The sequence below is a fragment of the Hemitrygon akajei genome, chromosome 24 (genome assembly GCF_048418815.1).
Source record: "Hemitrygon akajei chromosome 24, sHemAka1.3, whole genome shotgun sequence".
NCBI lineage: Eukaryota > Metazoa > Chordata > Chondrichthyes > Myliobatiformes > Dasyatidae > Hemitrygon > Hemitrygon akajei.
In genome coordinates, this window is record NC_133147.1 from 21,424,564 (window position 1) to 21,449,905 (window position 25,342).

Below are 25,342 nucleotides of genomic sequence, written 5' to 3' on the forward strand. Positions count from 1 at the left end.
ACCAAATTCTGTCTTCACCACTCTGTCTACCTGTGACGCCACCTTCAGGGAACAGTGTACCTGCACTGCTAGTTCTCTCTGTACTGTGACACTCCAGAACCCGATGGTTCATTGTGGAAATCCTACCCTGCTTTATCATTGTACTGTGTACGTGTGCTGGATACGGAAATAACACAGAGCAGGCGAGAACATAGGATGTACACAGGAATCTGAAGGTAATGGCAATGTGACCAACAGTCTTCACACTGATAATTGCATTTCACCTTTTCCAAACTGTGGAGCAACAGCACGGTGCTCCCTCCTCACTGCCCGCCCTGCAGCAGATGCGCGATCGGTTCTGCTGAAACTCAGCCAGTCCGTAGGGCAAGAATGGGGGCTGCCAGGCTTCTTGCAGTTCAGCCCCGGTGATACCTTTACTGGCCTGAGGGGGCACCGCTGCACACCGCCCGGTAGTACCTCTTCAGCTGGGCATTACAAGGGGTTCGTGGGGGGGGGGGGGGGGTGGGAGGAGTGTGAGAGAATCCGTTTCTCTGTCGCAAGTGCTCCACCCTATCATTTTGCAGAAGGATTCAGCCCTTCCCTCAGCATCCCTCATCAAGGACGCCCTCCATCCAGGCCAAGCGGTCTTCCTGCTACCACCGTCGGGCAGGAGGTACCGGAGCCTCAGGTCCCAGAACTCCAGGGTAGCAACAATTATTACCTTTCTTGAACCGCGTGGATAATCACCCACTTCAACAATGAGTGGAATTCCACAACCTATGGACTCACTTTCAAGGACTCTACAACTCCCGGTTTCAATATTACTTATTTATCTAATATAATTATTACTTTTTTTTGTATTTGTACAGTTTGTCTTTTGCACATTGGCTGCTTGTTTTAAGTACATTTAGTATCAGAGTATGTATCCAATGCACAATCTAAGATTTCCTCTTCATAGACGTTGACCAAGGAAACCCTATTGAACAATAGGAACATTGAAGCCCTCCCTTCGCAGAAGCAACAGCAAAAGGTATTGAGCTCCCCCATCCACCCCATCTCGCGCCAGCACCGACTCCCCCCACCATGTAGTTTTGCAATGATTAGACACTAGACACTAGAATACTACAGCACAGTACAGGCCCTTCAGCCTTCGATGTTGTGCTGACCCATATATTCCTTTAAAAAAAGTACTAAACCCACACTATCCCAGACTCTCTATTTTTCTTTTATCCATGTGCCTATCCAAGAGGCTCTTAAATACCCCTAATATTTTAGCCTCCACCACCATTCCTGGCAAGTCATTCCGGGCACCCACAACCCTCTGTGTAAAAAAAAACTTACCCCTGATGTCTCCCCTAAACTTCCCTCCCTTAACTTTGTACATATGCCCTCTGGTGTTTGCTATTCATGCCCTGGGAAATAGGTACTGGCTATCCACCCTATCTATGCCTCTCATAATCTTGTAGACCTCTATCAAGTCCCCTCTCATCCTTCTACGCTCCAAAGAGACAAGTCCCAGCTCTGCTGATCTTGCCTCATAAGACTTGCTTTCCAATCCAGGCAACATCCTGGTAAATCTCCTCTGCATCCTCTCCAATAGCTTCCACATCCTTCCACAACACTGATTCTATCGTGTTTCTTTGTATTTATTTTATCAAGATACAGTGCAGAGTCGATCCTTCTGGCCCTTGGAGCCACATTGCCCAGCAACCTCAAATTTAACCCTAGTCTAATGACGGGACAATTTACAATGACCAATCAACCTACCAACTGTAAATGCCCACAGGAAAATGAATCCCAGGGCTGTATATGGTGACATTTAAGTACTTTGATAATAAGTTTACTTTAAACTTTGAACTCCAAGTGCTGAGATGAATCTGTCAGTACCGGTTGGGCACTGCAGGACCTCACACTTCACCCTGAAGGAAGATCGTAGCTCTCAAAAATTAATAGATTACCAGTTCACTTTGTTTAAATCAAGAACAGCTGAGGTCAAAGGCTATCCCCGGAGATCTGAGGTTACTTCAGAATTGGAATTGAGATTATTATCACTGATGTACGTTGTGAACTTTAGGGCATCAGGCAGCATCTGTGGAGGAGTATAGACAGTCAACGTTTTGGGTTCTGGCGAAGGATCTCAGCTTGAAATGTTGTGTTTATTCCCCTCACGGACACTTCCTGACCTGCTGAGTTCTTCCATAGAGAGAGTTAAAGGCACCAAGTTCCTGGGAGTTCACATTATGGATGACCTCACCCTGTCCCTCAATATCACCTCCCTGAATAAGAAGGCACAGCTGTACCTCCACTTCCTGAGCAGACTCAGACAAGTGAGGCTTCCCCCCCCCACCCCCAACTCATCTGAATTGAATTTTACAGGAGAACCTTTGAGAATGTTTTGACAAGCTGCTTTTCCATCTGGTATGGGAGCAGCGGAGTACCGGACTGGCAGTACCTACAAAGGACTGTGAGAACAGAGGATCATCTGGGTCTCCCTACCATTGATCGGGGACATTTAAAAGAAGCGCTGCATGCACAGGGCCCTTAGTATTATCATGGATCCCACCCATCCATCTTTGACTTTCTACCATCAGGCAGAAGACTCCAATCCATAGAGACAAGGATGGTCAGGATGGGAAGCATTGTCTTCCCTCAGGCCATTAGGCTTCTGAACCCCATGCTGCATCACATTCGAAGTGTCACCAGAGAAGTCTTTTAATCTTTTTTTCCCCCCAGTCCAGATGAAGGGTACCGGTCCGAAACATCAACTGCTTCCTCTTTTCCATAGATGCCACCAGTTCCGCTGAGTTCTTCCAGCATTTTGTGTGTGTTGCTTTGGATTTCCAGCACCTGCAGATTTTCTTGTGCTTGAAGTACTGTGCTCAATTCAGGTTGCCTCACTATAGGAAGGCATTGCAAGTGTTGGAAAGGGTGCAGAATCGATTTGTCAGGATGCTGCCTGGATTAGAGAGCATGCCTGAAGAATATTTTGAGAGAGCTGGGGCTTTTCTCTTTGGAGCAAAGCAGTATGAAAGGTTACATGATAGAGATGTACAAGACGATAAGAGGCATAGACCAAATGGGCAGCCAGAGACAGAGTGGAAATGGCTAATATAAGGGGGCATAATTTTAAGGTGATTGGAGGAAACTATAGGGAAGGGCTGTAAGAGTCGAGTTTTTTTGCACCAAGAGCAGTGGGTGTGTGGAATGCTATGTGTGACCTTTGAGGCAGATACATTAGGGGCATATAAGGGACTTTCAGGGGCACATGGATGAAAGAAAAATGGAGGGCTATGTAGGAGGGAGGGTTAGATTGATCTTAGAGTAGGTTAAAAGTTGGCACAACATTGTGGACTGAAGGGACTGTGCTGTGCTCTTCTCTGTTCTTAATAGTCTGATTTGGCATTTGAGTTTCAAAGTCGGCTGAGCGGAGAGGCATCGATAGGGTAGATGGTCAGGAGCATTTTTGCCCCAGGATCTGAGTGTCTAAGGTGAGAGGGGTAGCTTCAAAGAAGATGTGCGGGGCAATTCTTTTTCTAAACAGAGAGTGATATAGCAGGTACCTTTTCCCCAAGGTTGAAATGTATAATACTAGAGGGCATTTAAGCTGAGGGGTGAAGTTCTAAAGGAAATGTGCAGGGCAAGTTTTTCAAATGGGCCAAATGGTTCAATTTAACATCAGAGAATGCATACAGTATATGACCTGAAATTCTTACTCTTCACAGACATCCACGAAACAAGAAACCCCCAAGAATGAATGATTAGAACCCCAAAACCCCTCCTCCTACGCACAAGTGGCATCAGCCTGCCTCCTCACCCATTCCCACTTGCACCAGCAGAAGTGCTGACCACCCCCACACCATGCAAGCAATAGCAAAAGCACCCCCCCCCCCCCAAAGAGACCTTGATCTACAGTTCATCAAAAACTACAGTCCATAGCCCAGCACTTTGGTGTCTCAGGCAGGCTGCCTCTCACCAGCAAGGGTGGAGAGTACCTAAGATGCACTGCCACACATGGCAGTGGAGACAAATATGATACATGGATTCAAGAGGGTCAGAGCTAGTCATATTGAAGGATTTTGACCCAACGTCATGGGCCGAAGGGTCTGTGCCTGTGCCATACAATTCTCTATTCAGTGTCTTGGCTAATGAAGACAAGCCTTCATCCTCCCCCCATCATCCCCACCTTCTTATTCTGGCTTCCTTATCATTATTACCAGTCCCAATGAATTGTCGCAACTCAAAGCGTAGACTGCTCGTTTCCCTCCATAGATGCTACCTGACCTGCTGAGCATAATGTGTTTGAGTGTGATTTCCAGCATCCGCAGAATTTCTTTTTTATCGATTGCATTTTCAACTGCCTAGAGTTTGATCCACACACATAAAATACTGTGGGAGTTCAGCAGGTCCGGCAGCATATATGGAGGGAAAAAGCAGCCATATTTTCAGGTCGACCCTTCATTGGGACTCACGTGGGAGGGGCAGGGCAGAAGAGAGAATGTTCGGGGTTCAAAGGTTCAAAAGTCCAACTGAATACTTGCTTTTTTTGCAAACGTCCACAAAAACAGAGAAGTGCCCCACAGAATAAATGACAGTTAAACCCCAAAGTCCCCCCAACTCCCCCCTCCCACGTGTAAGCAGCAGCGAGCAACAATCTCCTCTGCCCCCACCGGCAAAAAAAAGCAAGCATCGGCACCACCACTGAGCAAGGCGATAGCAAAGACATACACTTCAGTTACCCCAAAGACTTTCTGCCGTGAAATTCATTCACGTCACGTGCCAGTGAGGGAGGGGGTGTGTGGGGACTTTGATTATTATTATTCTTTTATTTAGATACAGCGCAGAATAAGCCATTCCAGCCCTACGAGCTGCGCCGCTCATCATACCCCGACTTAACCCTATCCTAATCATGGGGCAATTTACAATGACCAATTAACCTACCGACTGGTATCTCCTTGGACTGTGGAGGAAACGGGAGCACCCGGAGGAAACCAGGGCGAACATGCAAACTCCTTTCAGGAAGCAGTGGCAATTGAACCTGAGTCGCTGGTACTGCAAAGCGTTGCGCTAACCACAACACTACTGTGGCAGATATGCTACTGGGATTTAAGGATCCGCACACCCAAAATACTGGTGGAGCTTTGCAGGTCAGGCAGCAGCTACGGAGGGGAATAAATAGTTGTCGTTTCGGGCCAAGACCCTTCATTAGGACTTGGGGAAAGGGCAGGGCAGAAGAGAGAATGTCCGGGTTGGGTGGGGGTCTTTGATTATGCTGGCTGCGTTACTGAGGCAGCGAGGAGTACAGACAGAGTTCATGCAGGAGGAGGCTGATCTCTGTGATGTACTGAGCTGTGTCCAAAACTCTCTACAGTTTCGGACAGTCCCATGCCGAGCCTTTGCTGTACCAAGCCGTGACAGGATTCTTCCCGTGGTGCATTGATAAAACACAGCCACGAGTTTCATCCAACTCCCGCTAACTAAATGAAATTGTCAAATAAATGCTTGTGATCTACTTTAGTTTATGCAAGGAGATGGTCTGAATCCCACTAAACGTTTGTTTATGGATGCAATGTGGTTAGGCTGGCATGCTGACAAAGGGTCTTGGGCCCTTTATTCCCCTCCATTGATACTGTCTGACTGATTCATTTCCTCCAGCTTTAGATCATAAGAAATAGGAGTGGAATTAGGCAAATCTGCCCTTTGAATCTGCTAATTTATTATCCCTCTCAACTCCATTCTCCCCATAACCTTTGACATATTTACAGTCAAGAAACTATCATACTCCACTTTAAATATACCCCAATGACTTTGACTCAACAGCCATCTGTTGCAATGAATTCCACAGGTACACCACCTTCTGGCTAAAGAAGTTTCTCCTCATCACTGTTCTAAATGGATGCCCCTTTATTCTGAGGCTGTGTCCTCTGGTCCTAGACTCCTCCTACTATAGGAAATGTTCTCTCCATAGCCATACTGTCTAGGCCTTTCAATATTTGGTAGGTGCCCCTTCATTCTTTTAAACTGCAGTCAGTAAAGGCCCAGAGCCATTGAATGCTCCTCATACATTAAAGCTTTCAATCTTAAACCTCCTCTCCAATGCCAGGTACAAGGTTGAAAACGGCTCACAATGCTCCAAATGTGGACTGACCAATGCTTATAAAGCCTCAGCATTATATCCTTGCTTTTATAGCCTAGTCCTCTCAAAATGAAAGCTAACATTGCATTTGCCTTCCTCACTGCCGACTTAACCTTTAAGTTAACCTTTAGGGAATCCTGCATGAGGACCCAAGTCCCTTTGCACCTCAGATTTCTGAATTTGCTCCCTGTTTAGCAAATAGTCTACACCTTTACTCCTTCTACCAAAGTGCATGACCATACACTTCTCTACACTGTATTCCATCTGCCACTTCTTTGCTCATTCTCCTAATCTATCTGAGTCCTTCTGCAGATTCCCTCCTTCATCAGCACTAGCTGCTTCTCTGCCTATTTTTGTATCTTCTGCAAGTTTGGCCACAAAGCCACCAATTCCATCATCCAGGTCATTGACATATAATGTGAAAAGAAGCAGACCCAGCAAGTGGCCCCTGCAGAACACAAGTCACTGGCAGCCAATCAGAAAATGCTCCCTTTATTCCCACTATTTGCCTCCTGCTAGTCAGCCACTCTTCTGTCCATGATAGTATCTTTCTTGTAACACCATGGACTCTTGTTTAGCAGCCTTGTGTGCGGCACCTCAAAGGCCTTCTGAAAACTCAAGAACAACCTCAACCTTTTACCGAAGTACACAACCACATACTGCGCATATCTTGTTTCTAATTGATCATGATTTCCAACATCCGCAGAGCCTCTCATGCTTCCTGATTTGTTTGAGGGAAATCAGTTCATTATTCAGTAAGTTCCAGGAATCTCCCATTCTCCTGACTAATCTGAAGTGAAGTGGGAGAGGAGGAGGTGGGAAGGGGCGGTGGGTGGATGGAGGGAAAGACTCATCTTCTTTCGCTGAGTTATCTTCTAATAGCCATCTCTCTATTTTTGGATGCTGTGACCTCATTCCAGCTGAGGTGCGAAATAGAGCTTCCTGCCAATGGGCAAAGATGTGGCTTTTAAAAGCTTCTGTGTCAAACAGATACCCAGTAGAGAGGGAGAGAGAGCAGGTCAGCTGTGGGGAGCGAGGCAGACTTGAACCGTTTGACCAACAGCATGGTGCATTGCAGAGGTGAGTATGTGATGGGTCAGTGTGGAGGAAGCTTCACCCTATGTCTGACACCAGGAGTGCATAATGGACTTCAGTCTGTGTCTTACCCTGGGAGTGTGCAATAGGATGGTGTGAAGGGAGTTTCACCCTGTGCTTGATTCCGGGAGTGTGTGACGAGATGGTGTAGAGAGAGATTCAAACTGTGTGACCCTGGGAGAATGTGAGGAGATGGTGTGGCGGGAGCCTCGCACTTGGTCTGACCCCAGGAATTTGTGATGGGATGGTGTAGATGGACCTTCACTCTGTGTCTGAGCCCGGAAGTGTGGGATGGGACTGTATGAAGAGGGTGTTTCACTCTATGTCTGACCATGGCAGTGTGTAATGAGATGGTGTAGAGGGAATTTCATTCTGTGTGACCTTGGGTGCATGTGATGCGATGGTGCAGAGGGGATCTCACTCTGTGTCTGACCTCGAGACTGTGTTTGGTGCAGAGAGAGGCCCACCCTATCTCTGACCCCAGTAGTGTGTGAAGGGACAATCTGGAGGGAATGCCGCGCTGTGTCTAACTTTAGAAGAGTGTCAAGGGAGTTTCATACCATGAATCTGGATGTTGGACTCCAGAACTTTATGACAGGAGAGTGTAGAGATAGCTGAGAAGAGACATAGTGATATTCCAATCTTCTGGCTCCTCACCTATCGTTAAGGATGATTGAAATATCTCTGCTCAGGCCCCAGCAATTTCTGCAATTGCCTCCCATGGGGACGGGGGGAACACCTTGTCAGGCCCTGGGGGTTTGTCCACCATAATTTTTCTCAAGACAGCAAAGACCTCCTCCTCTGTAATTTGTATAGGGTGTATGACCTCGCTGCTGCTTTGCCTCACTTCTATAGACTGTGTCAATGTCCCAAGTAAATACAGATGCAAAAATCCCTTTTAACATTCTCGCCATCTGTTTTGGCTCCACGCTAAGATTACCATTCTGATCTTCCAGAGGATGAATTTTGTCCCTTGCAATCCTTTTACTCCTGACATATCTGTAGAATCCCTTAGGATTCTTCTTTACCTTGTCTGCTGGAGCAATCTCTTGCCTTCTTTTATCCCTCCTGATTTATTTTGAAGTGTTCTCTTGCATTTCTTATACTCCTCAAATACCTTATTTATTCCTACCTGCCCATACCTGCTATGCACCTCCTTTTTTTCTTAACCAGGCCCTCATTATCTCTCAAAAATCAAGGTTCCATAACCCTCTTACCCTTTCTTTTTATTCTGACAGGCACATACAAGTTCTGTATTTTCAAAATTTCACTTTCGAAGGCCCCCCGCTTACCAAGTACAGCTTTGCCAGAGAACAGCTTGTCCCAATCCACACTTCCCAGATTTTCTTATGTCATTAAAATTGGCCTTTCTCCAATTTACAATCTCAACCCAAGGACCAGATCTATATTTTTGCATATTTACTTTGAAACTAATGGCACTGTGATCGCTAGGTGCAAAGTGCTCCTCGTTACAAACTCTGTCAACTGCCCTGTCTCATTCCCTGATCAAGTATCGCACAGTCTCTCATTGGGACTTCTACAGACTGATTAATAAAACTTTCCCAGACACACTTGACAAACTCTATCCCATCTAGTCCTTTTACAGTATGGGAGTCCCAGTCAAAATTAGGAAAGTTAAAATCACCTATGATCACAACCATATGTTATTGCAACAGTCCATAATCTCTCCACAAAATAGTTCCTCACAGACTGTTGGATAGTCTATAAAATAGCCCCCGTTAACATGGTCACCTTTCTTATTCCACAATTCCACCCATCAAGCCTTACTTGACAAGTTTCCAGACTGTTCTGATTGACCACAGCCGTGATAATTACCCTGACTAGTAATGCCACCTTTCCCACTTTAATTCCTCCTGCTCCATCATGTCTACAACAAGTGAACCCCAGAATAGTGAGATTCCTGTCCTTCCCGTCCTGCAACCATATCTCAGTTATGGCCACAATATCATAATTCCATGTGTTGATCAATTCCCCGAGCTCATCTACAATACTTCTTGCATTGAAATATATACAATTCCTAACGCACGCAACTCTCTGCCAATTATAATTAAAAATACTTCTATAAGTCAACCCCTCAATTCCAGATTCAAGGCTTATTTGCCGGTATACCATTGTAAAGGAGAACAAAACATTTGTTATTCTGAATGCGATGCAGCATAAAAAAACCGATACAAATAAGGAACATGATTAAAGACCCCCAAACCCCACGATAAATATAAATATAAAAGCAATCCTATGAAGTACAATGTCCAAGTAATGGTGGTGGGTTGGGTTAATGGGTGGAGGTTGTAATCTGCCAGACGGCTCAGGGGAGCGTAACTGTTTTTGAGGCAGGCGATCCTGGAGTGGATGTCATTTATTTTCTCGCCTTCTCCAATGTTCCAAGGAATAAAGAGCTAGACTGGTCAACCTCTCCCTATAACTCGGGCCTCTAGGCCTGGCAACGTGTTCACAAATATTCTCAGAATCAGAATCAAGTTTAGTATCACTGGCACATGTTGAGAAATTTGTTGTTATGTGGCAGCAGTACAGTGTAATTTTTAATAATACAAACTGTGAATTACAGTGAATATATATGTATATATAGTCAAAGTGTCATAGAAAATACAGAAATAAATAGGACACAGCAAGTTGTGTGGTAGTGTTCAAGGGTTCAATGTCCATTCAGAATCATCGAGTGCCTTCCCATGGTAGCAATGAGAAGAGGGCATGACCTGGGTGGTGTGGGTCCCTTAATGAAGGATGCTGCCTTTTCAGGATGCTACGGAGGCTAGTGGCCATGCTGGAGCTGACTGGAGTACTTTGTACTCTTTTGAGTTAACCATGTCTTTCTTATTACAGGGTGACCAAAACTGTACACAGCAGTGCGGCCTCACTAATAACTTATACAACTGCAACATAAAGTCCAAACTTCTTTACTCACTGCCCAGCTCGATGAACGCCAGTGTGCCTAATGCCTTGCTACCTGTGACATTGCTTTCAATGTAAGCTATGCAATGTAATCCTATGACCCTCTGTTCTGTTACACTGCCCGGTGTCCTAAGTCTTACGCTGGTTGGACTTACGAAAATGCGTCACCTCACACTTATCTGTATTGAAACCCATTGAACATTCCTCAGCCCACTCCCCCAACTGATTAAGATTATTCCAATGCATGCCCTTCTTATCCCTCTCCAATGTAATTAAAGTTCTCTGTGTGTTCCGTACCTGGTTGCCTGTGACGCTGTGCAAGCAAATTTCTCCCGCTTGCTGCAGCATCACCACACCTCTGAAATCTTTTAACAAGCTTACAAAGAGGATCCTAGAACTCCATATTGAAGATAACATACCTCCTCGTTTGTGTCAAGAGGCTGTAGGAATGTTTTATGGACCACCTTAGTCTGTTTCAGCTGCAGTTCAGTTCAAGGGCTGGGTAAAGGTTAGTCGGAAGATCGAGCACTTTAACAATGTCAGAATCAGAATCAGAATCAGGTTTGTTATCACCGGCATGTGTCGTGAAACTTGTTAACTTAACAGCAGCAGTTCAATGCAATACATAATATAGAAGATAAATTAATAATAATAATAAATAGATCAATTATATTATACATATACTGAATAGATTAAAAATCATGCAAAAAACAGAAATAATATATATTAAAAAAGTGAGGTGGTGTTCATGGTTCAATGCCCATTTAGTAATCAGTTGGCAGAGGGGAAGAATCCTGAATCATTGAGTGGGAGCCTTCAGGCTTCTGTACCTCCTACCTGATGGTTACAGTGAGAGAAGGGCGTGCCCTGGGTGCTGGAGGTCGTTAATAATGGATGCTGCCTTTCTGAGACAGCATTCCCTTGAAGGTGTCCTGAATACTTTGTAGACTGGTATCCAAGATGGAGCCGACTAAATTTACAATCCTCTACAGCTTCTTTTGGTCCTGTACAGTAGTACCGCCATACCAGACAGTGCCGCAGCCTGTCAGAATGCTCTCCATGGTACATCTAGATGTTTTCGAGCGTCTTTGTTGACATACCAAATCTCTTCAAACTCCGAATGAAGTAGGTCACTGTCTTGCCTTCTTTATAACTACATCAATATGTTGGGACAAGGTTGGATCCTCACAGATCTTGACACCCAGGAACTTGAAACTGCTCACTCTCTCTATGAGGATTGGTGTATATTCCTTCATCTTACCCTTCCTGAAGTCCAGAATCAGCTCTTTCATCTTACTGACGTTGAGTGCTGGGTTGTTGCTGTGGCACCACTCCACTAATTGGTATATCTTGTTCCTGTATGCCCTCTTGTCTCCTTCTGAGATTCCACCGACAATGTTTGTATCATCAACAAATACATAGATGGTATTTGAGCTATGCCTAGCTACGCAGTCATGGGTATAGAGAGAATAGAGCAGTGGGCTAAATACACACCCCTGACATGCACCAGTGTTGATAGTCAGTGAAGAGGAGATATTATCCCCAATCCGCACAGATTGTGGTCTCCTGGTTCGGAAGTCGAGGATCCAATTGAGGCCCAGGTTCTGTAACTTCTCAGGATTGTGGGAATGATGGTATTAAATGCTGAGCTATAGTCGATGAACAGCATCCTGACATAGATGTTTGTATTGTCCAGGTGGTCTAAGGCTGTGTGAAGAGCCATTGAGATTGCATCTGCTGTTGACCTATTGCAGTGATAGGCAAATTGCAGTGGGTCCAGGTCCTTGCTGAGGCAGGAGTTCAGTCTAGCATTTCAAAGCATTTTATCACTGTAAATGTGAGTGCTACCAGGTGATAGTCATTAAAGCAGCTCACATTATTCTTCTGAGTCACTGGTATTTCCCTAGGGATCAATAAACTATGTCTATAATTGTTGCTGTTTTGAAGCAAGTGGGAACTTCCACAGGTAGCAGTGAGAGGTTGAAAATGACCTTGAGTACTCCACAGGTGGTTGGCACAGGTTTTCAGAGCCTTACCAGGTACTCCATCTGGACCTTCTACCTTACGAGGGTTCACCCTCTTTAAAGACAGCCTAATATCAGCTTCTGAGACAGATATCTCAGGGTCACCGGGTGCAGCAGGGATTTTCACAGCTGTAGTTATATTCTCCCTTTCAAAGCGGGCATAAAAGGCGTTGAGCTCATCTGGTAGTGAAGCATCGCTGCCATTCATGCTATTAGGTTTCGCTTTGTAGGAAGAAATATCCTGCAAGCCCTGCCAGAGTTACCGTGGACGACAATGAAATGTAATCAGAATCAGATTTATTATCACTTACACAGCACACACAAAATGCTGGAGGAAGTCAACAGGTCAGAGGGCATTTATAGAGAGCAATAAACAGTCGATGTCTTGGAATATGAGGAGTTGCTCCTCCAAATTATATTCCTCGTATATATTTCATGTTCTGTCTGGGTTGCCTCCAATCTGATGGCATAAACATCAATTCCTCTAACTTCCGATAATTTCTCTCCTCTCCCTTTCTTTCCATTCCCCATTCTGGCTCCCCACTTATCCCACTGCTTCTCCTCACCTGCCTCTGGTTCTCCTCCAACTTCACTTTCTCCCATGGTACACCTTCCTCTCCTATCAGATTCATCCCTCTTTAGCCTTTTACCTCTCCCACCTATCACTTCCCAGCAGCTTGCATCTTCCTCAACCACCAACCTACCTTGCCCCTCACCTGCTTTCACCTAACACCTGCCAGCTTGTACTCCTTCCCCCTTCTTTTCCAGTCCTGAGGAAGGGTCTCAGCCTGATAATGTTGACTGTTTATTCCACTGCATAGATTTTTTATTTTTGTTTATTTAGAGATAAAGCACAGGATCGGCCCTTCGAGCTGTACCGTCCAACAATCCCCGATTTAACCCTAGCCTAATCACAGGACAGTTTACAATGATCAATTAACCTACTAACCAGTGCGCCTTTGGACTGTGGGAGGAAACCCACACAGTTATGGGGGAAATGTACTGTACCAACTCTTTACAGGCAGCAGCAGGAATTGAACCCGGCTTGCTGGTACTGTACAGTGTTGTACAAACCACTACGGTACTGTGCCACGTCTCAGCCTCATAATGTTGATGGTTTATTCCCCTCTATAGGTGCTGCCTGACCTGCTGAGATCTTCCAGCATCTTAAGTGTGTTGCTCTGGATTTCCAGCATCTGCAGAATGTCTTGTTTATATATCACTAATGCTTGCTTTGATTGACAGGACGGAGGCACCTTCATGAACTCCATACACCGTGCTAATCTTCTGATCTTCGTCTCTGAGACCGACATATAGTGCTGTCACAGAGAAGACATGGCCATGCCTCTCCTTTATTTGAAGCTGGAGTACATTTGGCATGTCACCAAAAAAAAATCAACACACTTCTATTGATGCACACTGGAGGCTATCCTAACTGGTTGCTTCACGACCTGGAGTGCCCAGGAAAGTGGTGGAGACAGCTCACTCCATCAAAGGCAAAATCCTCCCCACCATTGAGCACGTTTATATGGAGTGCCGCTACAACAAAGCAGCATCCATCATCAAAGGTGGCACGATGGCCTAGTGGGTTAGCACAATGCTTTACAGAACAGAAGAGCTGGGTTCAATTCCCACTGCTGACTGTGTGGGATTCCTTTGGATGCTCCGAACTCCCCCCATATTCCAAAGACCGTAAGCAGGTTGGTAGGTTAATTGGTCATTGTAAATTGTTCCATGATAAGGCTAGGGTTAAATCGGGGGTTGCAAGGTGGCACAGGTCGAAGGACCGGAAGGGCCTATTCCGCGCTCTATCTCAATAAATAAATAAAAAAGGACACCAACCATCCAGGCCAAGCTGTCTTCTCACTTCCACCAACATACAGCAGGTACAGGAGCCTTAGGTCCCATACCACCAGGTTCAGGAATAGTTATTACCCTTCAATCATCAGGCTCCTGAACTGCCATGGTAACTTCTTTCACCAATACTGTGAACCAATTCTATGATCTAGAAACTCACAAAGACTCTTTACAACTCATGCTCTCAGTGTTATTTTTATTTGCACAGTTTGTCTTCTTTTGGAAATTGGTTGTTAGTTAGACTTTCATAAGTATAGTTTCCATAAATTCTTTTGTATTTCTTTTTTTCTCCTGTATATGCCTGCAAAGACCAGCTGGAGAAATGGGCTGAAAAATGGCAGATGGAATTTAATGCAGACAAGTGTGAGGTGTTGCACTTCAGTAGGACCAACCAGAGTAGCTTTTGCATAGTGAATGGCAGAGCACTGAAGAAGTGTGGTAGAACAAAGGGATTTTGGATTACAGGTTCATTGAATGTGGTGTCACTGGTAGATAGGGTTGAAAAGAAAGTTTTTGGCACATAGGCTTTCATAAACCAACATATTTAGTACAGGAGATGGGATGTTATGTTGAAGTTGGATAAGACATTGGTAGGTCTAATTTGGAGTATTGTGTGCAGTTTTGATCACCTACCTACAGGAAAGACATAAACAAGGTTCAAAGAGTACAGAGAGCATTTACAAGGATGTTGCCAGGAACTATAAGGGAAGTTAGAAAAGGTTAGGAGTTTATTCCTTGGAATGTAGAAGATTGTGAGGAGATTTAATAGAGGTACACAAAATTTTGAGGGGTATAAGTCAAAGGTACATTTAATGTCAGAGAAATGTATCCAATATACATCGAAAATGCAAGCAAAGAAGTCGTCATTAGGCGCTATAGATAGGGTAAATGCAAGCAGGTTTTTCTACTGAGGTTGGGTGGGACTACAACCAGAGGTCATGGGTTAAGGGTGAACATGAGGGTAAGCTTCTCCATTCAGAGGATGGTGAAAGTGTGGACAAGCTGCCAATGCAGGTGGAGATAAGGAAGAGTTTTTTTAGCCAGAGAGTGGTGAATCTTTGGAATTCTCTGCCACAGTGTGTGGCCAAGTCTGTGGGTACATTTAAGGCAGAAGTTGATAATTTCCTGATCTGTCAGGGCACCAAAAGACATGGTGAGAAGGCATGTGTATGGGGTTGAGTGGGATCTGGGATCATCCATGATAGAATGGCGGAGCAGACTCGATGGCTGAATGGCCTAATTTTGCTCTTATGTCTTATGGACTTATAACATCCATGCCAGACTCAAAAACAGTTACTTTCTCCAAGCAGTAAGGCTGATCAACACCTCCATCCACTAACCCACCACCACTACTTTATCAATTCCTGGCAGTCACCTTATGTACAGACACTTTTCAGACATTCAATCAATCTACATATACAAGTTATCTTAAGGTATTTATCTTTATTGTGTCTTTTTTAATTTTATTGTGTTTCTTGTGTTATTATTTTTTTGTGTGCTGCGTCAGATCTGGAGTAACAAATATTTTGTTCTCCTTTGCACTTGACTACTGTTAATGACATTAAACAGTCTTGAATCTTAAGGTAGTATAAATGTATACACACTTTATCATAAATTTACTTCAAATGTCTTTCCTTGTTCCTGTACCTCACCGTACTTGTGCAATAAACTCGACTTGACAGGATATTCACTGACCATGGGGTATGTGATGGGATGGTGTGGAGGGAGCTTCACTTTGAGTCTGAGCCCAGATGTTTGGATGAGATGGTGTGGATAGAGAGTAATCTGTGTCTAATTCTGTGTTGATGGAGATCTGTGTTTTACCTGCAGGCTTTGTGTGGCTGGTTCTCACCTTGTCGCTCTCTGTAACCATTGGCCATCACTGCCCAAGTAGTTTGCAAAATGTTATGGCAGCAGTTCAGAAGACCGACCTTGTGAGTAGATCTAATGGCTCTACAGCAGTTTCGGAGGTGGTAATGGTGGGGAGTGATTCTCTAATGATTCTCTGTGTTCATTGCTACCAGCTTTACTGACCAAGGTCCCATTGACATTTGCTCCTAGTTATCAGATGTCCAACCTTCTCACCTCTTCCCATCCATCCGTGCCTTTCTGTCTCTCTGTAAGTCTTTCACACCCCATTCTCCTGCAAAAGCTCATCCTTGGCCTTCAACTCCCCACACAGTCTGTCATCCTCTCTGGCCCCTACACTCCCCTTCTTCCTGTGTAAACCCCTCCCTCGCTCACATTTCCCATCTGTTTACCTCCTCCGCCCCTACACTATTGTCCTCCTGTTCAAACCCCTCCCTCGCACCCCCTCTGTAACCTCTACCCTCCCCGTCCTCCTGTTCTAATCCTTCCTTTGCCCCTCTCTATCTCTGTTACCCTTATAGATACCCCATCCTCTTATTCAAACCCTTCCCGCACCCTATCTCTGCAACCCCTACACTCCCTGATCTCTTGTTCAAACCTCTCCCTGGGCCCCTCCCTATCTCGTTAACCCCTCCACTCCCCTTCTTCCTGTTCAAACCCCTCCCTATCTCTATAACACCAACACTCCGTGTCCTCTGTTCAAACCTCTCCTTCACCCCCTCCCTAACTCTGACCCATACACTCCCCTTCTTCCTGTTCAAACTTTCCCCAGCCCCCTCCCTATTTCTGTAACCCCTACACACTGTCCTCTTGTTCAACCCGCACCCTCAGCTCCCTCTCTATCTCTGTTACCCCTACACTCCCCAACCATCTGTTCAAATCCCTCCCTATCTCAATAACATCTACATTCCCTGACCTCCTATACAAACCCATATGTGGCTGTCACTCCCTTGCCCATTTCTGTAAACCCTACCCTCCCCATTCCCTCCAACACCTTTTTTCCTGACCTCTCCTGTTCAAGCGCCTTGGGCTTGAACTCTGCGCCATCCCTCTCCCGCTCACCAACCACGCTCTGCAGTCAGGGTTGTGGGTAATCCCGAAGGAGGGGCATCTCCCAGTTCTGAGCCAAGGTTCTCTCTTTCAGATAAAGTCATTCCCCAAGGACTACAAAGTGAGCGTCCACGTAACTTCCAGTGACTTGGTGAGGAAGACTTTTCTTTTGGATGGGTGTTGGGTGGGGATGGGGGGAGCTATTTGGCTGGTATCCTTTGTACCTCATGCGATCTGTGGTGAGTGGTCAGTTTGGATCCCTTCAGGCCCGACATGTCCCTCTTAACCCTTCCCTATCCACGTTCCTCATTGTGTCTTTTAGAGGCGTTTAACAAACTCATGGATGATAGATAAATGGAGGGCTAGGTGGTATTGAAGAGTTAGATTGATTTACATGAAACACTGTTGTAGGAGAACAGCATCCACCATCAGAGATCCTCGTCACCCAGGTCATGCTGTCTTCTCGCTGCCGCCATCAGATAGAAAGTACAAGTACATCAGGCCTCGCACCACCAGGTTCAAGAACAGTTACTCCCCCTCAACCATCAGGCTCTTGAATAAAAGGGGATAACTACACTCACTTGCCCCATCATTGAAATGTTGCCACAACCAATGATCTCACTCTAAGGATTCTTTAACTTGTTTAATGTTCTCGGTATATATTGCTATTTCATTTATGTTGCATTTGCACAGTTTGGTTTCTTCTGCACCCTGGCTGATCTTTCATTAATCCTGTTACAGTTACAATTCTATAGATTAGCTGATTATGCCTGCAGGAAAAGGAACCTCAGGGTGGCATGTAGTGATATTTATACAAACGTTTGTATACGTAATAAAATTTACTTTGAACTTTAATTACTGAGAGTAGGATAAATGGTTGGCACAACATCATGAGCTGAAGGGCCTGTAATGTGTTTTAATGTTCTATGCTTTTATTTATTTATTGACAAACTGCTTGGAATAGACCCTTCTGGCACTTTCTGTCCAGCAATTGCCCGATTTAATTCTAGCCTAATCATGGAACAATTGACAATGACCAATTAACCTACCAACTCATATATCTTTAGATTGTGGGAGGAAACCGACATGCTCGTGGGGAGAATGTACCAACTCTTTAAAGGCAGCCGTGGGAAATTGCGCCTGTATTGTAAAGTGTTGTGATAACTGCTGCGGTACCATGCTGCCCATGTTCTAAATGCACTGAAAAGGACTTTTTTGGTACTAAATGCGTTATCTTTAAGATCATGTACATTGACGTTTTTCTTATCAATACTGCTTATCTGATGCTCTGTGGCTGAGAGGTCGCTGCAAGCAAGCTTTTTGCTGCGAGTAAGCAAGTAAGATGTCGCTGGGAAGAGAGTGGCAAACGAAATACAATGTTGGAAAATGCATAGATTGGTAGAAGAAATAAATGTGCAAATTATTTTCTAAATGAGAGAAAATCCAAAAATCTGATATGCAAAGAGACTTGGGAGTCCTTGTACAGAACACCCTGAATATTAGCTTGCAGGTAGAGCTGGTGGTGAGGAAGGCAAATGTAATGTTAGCATTCATTTCAAGAGGTCTAGAATACAGAAGCTGGGATGTGATGCTGTGGCTTTATAAGGCATTGGTGAGGCCTCACTGGTGTGAACAGTTTTGGGCTCCTCATCTAAGAAAAGATGTGCTGGCATTGGAGAGTTCAGCCGAGGTGCACAAGGATGACTGCAGGAATGAAAGGGTTAACATACAAGGAACATTAGATAGCTCTGGGTCTGTACTCGTTGGAATTTGGGAAAAGGATGAGGGGGAATCTCATTGAAACCTTTTGATTGTAGAAAGGCCTAGACAGAGTAAAACATAGAAAACCTACAGCACAATACAATAGGGGTTGCTAAGGAGGCGCTACTCCTTTCCCAAGGGTGGCTAGCAAGAGAAGGAGTGCCTTACACCTCCTTTGGTAGAGACATATCTCCACTCGGCCATCCAGCACTGTGCTGCTGTCAAAGAAAAACATATTCCATGACATATTAAGAGGAATAGATAGAGTGGACAGCCAGTGCCTCTTCCCCAGGGCACCACTGCTCAATACAAGAGGACATAGCTTTAAGGTAAGGGGAGGGAAGTTCAAGGGGGATATAAGAGGAAGGTTTTTTACTCAGAGGGTGGTTGGTGCGTGGAATGCACTGCCTGAGTCAGTGGTGGAGGCACATACACTAGTGAAATTTAAGAGACGACTAGATAGGTATATGGAGGAATTTAAGGTGGAGGGTTATATGGGAGGCAGGGCTTAAGGGTCGGCACAACATTGTGGGCCAAAGGGCCTGTACTGTGCTGTATTGTCCTATGTTTAAAATGGCGGGTACATGGAATGTCCTGCCAGGGGTGGTGGTAAAGGCAGGTACATTAGGGACACTTAAAATTGTTTTACATAGGATGGTACAAAAATGGAGGAGGGAAGGATTGGTTAAAAGGTCAGCACTATATCGTGTGCTACACTGTTCTACACTCGGTAGCCACTTTATTAGGTGCACCTGCTTGTTAATACAAATATCTAATCAGCCAATCGCGTGGCAGCAACTCAATGCATAAAGGCATGCTGACATGGTGAAGAGGTTCAGTTGTTTTTCAGACCAAGCGTCAGAATGGGGGAAGAAATGTGATTTGTAACTTTGGGTGTGGAATGATTGTTAGTGCCAGACTGGGTGGATCCCTGAAAACTGCTGATCCTCCTGGGATTTTCCATGCACAACAGAGAACGTTGAGAGAAACAAAAAACATTGAGAGAAACAAAAAACATTGAAAAAACATTGAGTGAGGAGCAGTTCTGTGGGTGAAAGCACCTTGTTAATGAGAGAGGACAGAGGAGAATGGCCAGGCTGGTGCAAGTTGAGAGGAAGATGACAGTAACTCAAACAACTCTTTTGAGTGCAAAAGAGCGTCTCTGAATGCACAACATATCAAACCTTGAAGTTGATGGGCTACAACATCAGAAAACTACATCGGGTTCCAATCCTGTACCCAATTACGTGTGTGTGTGTGTGTGTGTGTGTGTGTGTGTGTGTGTGTGTGTGTGTGTGTGTGTGTGTGTGTGTGTGTGTGTGTGTGTGTGTGTGTGTGTGTGTGTGTGTGTGTGTGTGTGTGTGTGTAAGAGAGTGTGAGCATGTGTTTGTCTGTGTATGGTAAACTCTGGGACACTTCCCAACACACAACATGGTAGTGTATACAGTCAGTGCTGCCTCAAGAAGGCAATATCCATCATCAAAGATGATCCACCACTGGGGTTGTGTCATCAACCATTCAGTTCTTGAATCAAATGGTATAATCCTGATCACTACATTATGACCATTGTGAACAGCTGGCACTAAAATGGCCTTTCTTCATAGTAATTGTGTTCTTTGTTGTAAAAGACTTGCATATAATTTGTGTATAATTTATGTTTCACCTGTACAATATAGATACAGTAGATACATTATTGATCCCAAAGGAAATCACAACATCACAGCAGCATTACACATGCACAAGTGTACAAGTGTACAAATATTAGCAGAGACAGAAGAAAAAATGAAAAATAAGTTACATCAGATCCCCATCTATTGGTTGACTCATGAAGGAGCCTAATGGCCAAGGATGAGAATGACCTCGTATAACACTTTTTGGAGCAGCACAGTTGTCTTAGAATATTACTAAATGTGCTCCTCTGTTCAGTCAAAGTGGCATGTAGAGGGTAAGAAACATTGTCCAGCATTGCCAGGATTTTCCGTTGAGCCCTTTGTTCTATCACAGCCTCCAGTGTGTCCAGCCTTTCTAATTAGTTTATTGAGCCTGTTAGCATCAACCGTGTTGATGCCATTGCCCCAGCACACCACCGCATAGAAGATTGTACTGGCGACAACAGACTGGTGGAACACGTGAAGGGGAGGTCTGCATACTCCAAAGGACCTCAGTCTCCTCAGGAAGTAGAGGCGACTCTGGCCCTTCTAAACAGCTGCTGTGTTGGTGCTCCCCTCAAGCCTGTCATCTCGGTGCACCCGAGAATGTAGCGAACGTGATGCTGATGCAAGTAAGTTTTTTAGCTGCACTTGTACACACACAAGGACTTGTGCCTCTGATAATAAACTCAACTTGGACACTGAGGCAGTGAATGCAGAGAGTTTTGACCCCCAGGGCTGGGGAAATCAAGAACTAGGGGAATAAGGGGAGTAATTTGAAGGGGGACCGAGGGGCAGCTTCTTCACACAGGGTTTGGTGGTTAACTAGAAAGAGCTGCCAAAACTGCTGATAGAGGCAGGTATGGTTACAATGTTTAAAAGACATTCACTTGATATATTTAAAGAGGAGGTTGATATGTTCTTGATTAGCCAGGGCATAACAGGTTATGGGGGGGGGGGGGGGGGGAAGGCAGGGGAATAGGGTTGAGAGGATTGATAAATCAGCTATGATGGTATGGTGGAGCAGACTCGATGGGCTGCATGGCTTAATTCTGCTCCTATGTCTTACGGGCTATGTGTACGTGGTTAGTGAAGGTTAAATGGGCTCAATGAAGGCAAATGTGACTAGCTTGGGCTAGCATGGGCATGTTGGGCTAAAGGGCCTGCTTCTGTGCCATATGAATTTATGTTTTTCTGAATGTTTGTTGCCTCTGGTCTCTTAATTCCAATACCTCCGCTCTCAGTGAGTTCCAGATATCACCCACTCTCTGTATAAAGAGAGTACACGAAGAGGAGCACCGTAGAAGAAAGGGAAGATGGAAGGTCACCAGAGGGAGGTAATGGATGGTGAAGAGAAGAGAAATGGTTAAGGGAGAGCTAGAATGGGGTAATAGGAAAAGAGAGAGGAAGGAATGGGGGAGAGATTACTGGAAGTTGAAGAAATCAATGTCCACGCCATCTGGTTGGAGGCTACCCAGATGGAATATGAGGTGTTGCTCCTCCAAGCTGAGTTTGGCCTCATCATGGCAGTAAAGGGAACAATGGGCACTGACCATCATGGACTGACACGTTAGAATGAGAATGGGAAGTCAGATTGAAATAGATGGCCATTGGGATGGACAGTATGGGTCCCTGAATGGCGGTGAGGAGGCAGGTGTAGGGGCATATGTAGCACTTGTTCTGCTTGCAAGATACGTGGTCCATATCAAAGCGCAAAGTAAATTTTATTATCAATAGACGTCACCATAAACAACCCTGAGGTTCATTTTCCTATGGGCATACTCAGCAAATCTACAGAACAGTAACTATATTGGGATCAGTGAAACATCAACCAGAAGATGACAAATTGTGCAAATATAAATAAATAGCAATAAATAGCGAGTTCATGAGATAGATTCCCTGAAAGTGAGATCACTAACTGTTGGAACATTTCAATGATGGAGCAAGTGAATGTAGTTATTTCGTTTCATTCAAGAGCCTGACGGTTGAGGGGTAGTAGCTGTTCTTGAACCTGGTGGTGAGAGTTCTGAGGCACCTGTACCTTCTAACCTGAAGGCAGCAGTGAAAATAGAGCATGCCCTGGGTGGTGGGGAGCTCTGATGATGGAGTGTTTCATGTAGATGTGCTCACTGGTTGGAAGGGCTCATTCCTTATATAACCTTATGTCTGTCTAACAGCATCTTAAATGCCTTGATTGTATATACTTCCACCACTAGTCTTGATAATCTGTTCTAGACACCCATCTGTGTGTAATATACAGTGTTGAGAGAAAAGATCTATACCTCTCGTAATGCTCTATGCTTCTCAGAAGGCAGGTAGAGTAACAACACATACAAGATACTAGGACAGGTAAGATATAAGACCATAAGACACAAAAGCAGAATTAGGCTATTTGTCCCATCGAGTCTGCTCTGCCATTCCATCATGGCTGATTTATTATCCCTCTCAACCCCATTCTCCTGCCTTCTCCCTGTAATCTTTGATACTCTGGTTAATCAAGAACCTATCACCCTCTGCCTTAAATATACCCAGTGACTTGGCCTCCACAGCCATCTATGGCAATGAATTCTATAGATTCACTGCCCTCCGGCTAAAGAAATTCCTCTTCATCTCCATTCTTAAAGGATGTCGTTCTATTCTGAGGCTGTGCCCTATGGTCTTTGACTCCCGCACTATAGGAAGCATCCTCTCCACATCCACTCTGTGTAGACCCCTTGGTTAATAGTAGGGGTCCATGGCATAAAAAAGGTTGGGAAACCCTGACCTCGGCCTTTCAATGTTCGATAGGTACATGGAGAGAACAGGTTTAGAAGGATATGGCTGAATGTGGGCAAATGGGGTGAGAAATCTTGGTTGGCACAACCCAGAACTGCACATTAACACTCTAAATTCGACCCCGTCTCTTCTTGTCTCTCTGCCTCTGTCTCCCAGAATGCCACAGCCTGTGCCTACACAGTACTGGCCCTGCTCAAGGGAGACTGGCAAGCCCTGAGGGAGAACCTCTGGAAGGGGCAGTCGAACCGGAGGATGATCGACTGGATACTGAAAGGACTGAACGATCTGAATTTGACGGAAAAGGTAACCAGCCCCTCTCGTCGTGCCAGTGCCCGTTAGACCACCCGACGATCCTGGTGAGCCGGACCTGCTCAGTGGGATTGACCTCTCGGTGGAGACGACCTCTCTGCCCGGCACTGACCCGTCCCTGGGATTGACCTTTCAACGTGACCAACCCTGTGGTGAGACCAACCCCTTGCTGGGGCTGATCCCCCTCTCTGGGACTGGATCTCTGACCCCACGCCCTGAGACTGACCCTCTGACCCCTCTTGCTGGGACCGAACCTGCTCTCTGCACACTGACCCCTCTGAGTTCTCCACAGAATGAGGGTGTACATAGTTAGTGCCAGGAGTGACCAACCCCCCCCCCCCCAAGGACTCTGTGCTCTGTGTCCCCTCTTGATGCAGAAGGAGGGATGTATGTGGCAGGTGCTGGGAGTTACCACTCTGACCCCTCTCTGGGACTGCACACTGTCTTGGGATTGAGCTTTCTCCCTGTGACTGATCCCTGTCTGGTCTCTCTGCCCCCTCCCCTCTCTTTGCAGAACGTAAACTGTGCATGGCAGGAGCCAGTTTCGAAGCTGATTAATGTCACTCTGCAGGCCCTTGACCTGCTCAAGAGTTCCAACTGCACCCCCTGCAACAACTGGGCTCACCGCTGGTGCCCCCGGGACAGGCCAGTAACAGGGGGCGATGTTCATCGGGTGGTGAGTACTAGAGAGGGTGTGTGGTTGGTGGGGGAGGGGGGAGCTGGTGGGATGGGAGAGAAGGGAGAGAGACCGAGAGCAGGAGGGAGAAAGGGAATCCAAGAGGAGAGGGTCAGAGAGGGAACTAACAGGAAGAGACTGGGGGCAGAGAGGGGGAGAGGGACAGAAATGGAGGGAGAGGAGGATCAGAGAGACAGGGAGAGAAAGGGCAGTGACAGCGTGGGGGTACATAAACATAGTGAAAGAAATAGAGGGGCAGAGAGAGATGGAGGGAGAAAAAAAGGGAGAGAGAAGGAGAGAGAGAGAAAGGCATTTGACGGGAAGAGAGAGAGACACAGTGTGACCCAGAGAGGGGTACTGAGAGAGCGAGAGGGGCAGAGAGATGTGGGGGACATGTAAAGAGCGAGAGACAGAGGGCACCCTCTCTCTCAAATAAGTAACATCCCCCCTCTCTCCCAGTCATTCACCCACTCTACCTCTGCCCTCTCACACCTCTTTCTCTCCCTTTCTTCCACAATCACTCACCCCCCTCTCCCCAATCACTCCCACATTCTATCACTCCCCCAGTCACTCTCAACCTTCCTGTCTCCTACAATCACTCATCGCCCCCTCCTTAAATCATTCTCATATTCTATCTCTCCTGCAATCATTCTTTTCCTTCCTGTCTCTCCCACAATCTTCATTCCTTGGAACGTAGAAAGTTGAGAGGAGATTTGATAGTGTTCTTCGCCCCTCTCCCTAACCTTTCACCCCTCTTCATGCCCCTTTACTCCTCTGTCCCCAACTACACCTCTCCCTGCCCCTTCTCTCGCTGCTAGTTCACTCCTCTCCCCTTCACCCCACTCCCTGTGCCTTTAGCTAACTCCCCATCTCTTCACCCCTCTCTCTGACCAACCCTCTCCCTATCCCTTCAGCACTCTCCCTGTTCCTTCACCCTCTCCCTTCTATTTTGGCCCTCTTCCCAACCCTTCACCACTCTCCTTGCTCCTTCACTCCTCTCCCTGCCCTTTCACCCCTCTCCCTATCCCTTCACCCCTCTTCCTGCTCCACCCCTCTCCCCATCCCTTCATTCCTCGCCTTGATCCTTCACCCCTCTCCCTGATCCTTCACGCTTCATGACCCTTCACCCTTTTCCCCACACCTTCACCCCTCTCCCTGATCCTTCACGCTTCATGACCCTTCACGCTTTTCCCCACAACTTCACCCATCTCCGATCCTTCACCTCTCTCTCTGC

General features: G+C 45.8%; 1 protein-coding gene across 6 annotated transcripts in view; it reads left to right on the forward strand.

Annotated features, from left to right (window-relative positions):
• The window catches only part of LOC140715944 (uncharacterized), a 62,653-nt gene that overhangs the window by 34,573 nt on the left and 2,738 nt on the right, over nucleotides 1–25,342 (forward strand). For 3 of the 6 annotated variants that reach the window (XM_073028532.1, XM_073028528.1, XM_073028530.1), the window contains exons 2-5: nucleotides 15,850–15,953; nucleotides 17,033–17,089; nucleotides 23,280–23,426; nucleotides 23,947–24,108. In XM_073028532.1, coding sequence (XP_072884633.1) covers nucleotides 15,927–15,953; nucleotides 17,033–17,089; nucleotides 23,280–23,426; nucleotides 23,947–24,108 — 393 coding nt within the window. In that variant the 5' untranslated portion in view covers nucleotides 15,850–15,926. Of the gene's footprint in view, nucleotides 1–7,082; nucleotides 7,193–10,069; nucleotides 10,213–13,760; nucleotides 13,863–15,849; nucleotides 15,954–17,032; nucleotides 17,090–23,279; nucleotides 23,427–23,946; nucleotides 24,109–25,342 lie in introns of those variants that run through there. The other 3 variants (XM_073028531.1, XM_073028529.1, XM_073028535.1) reach the window with 3 other exon arrangements.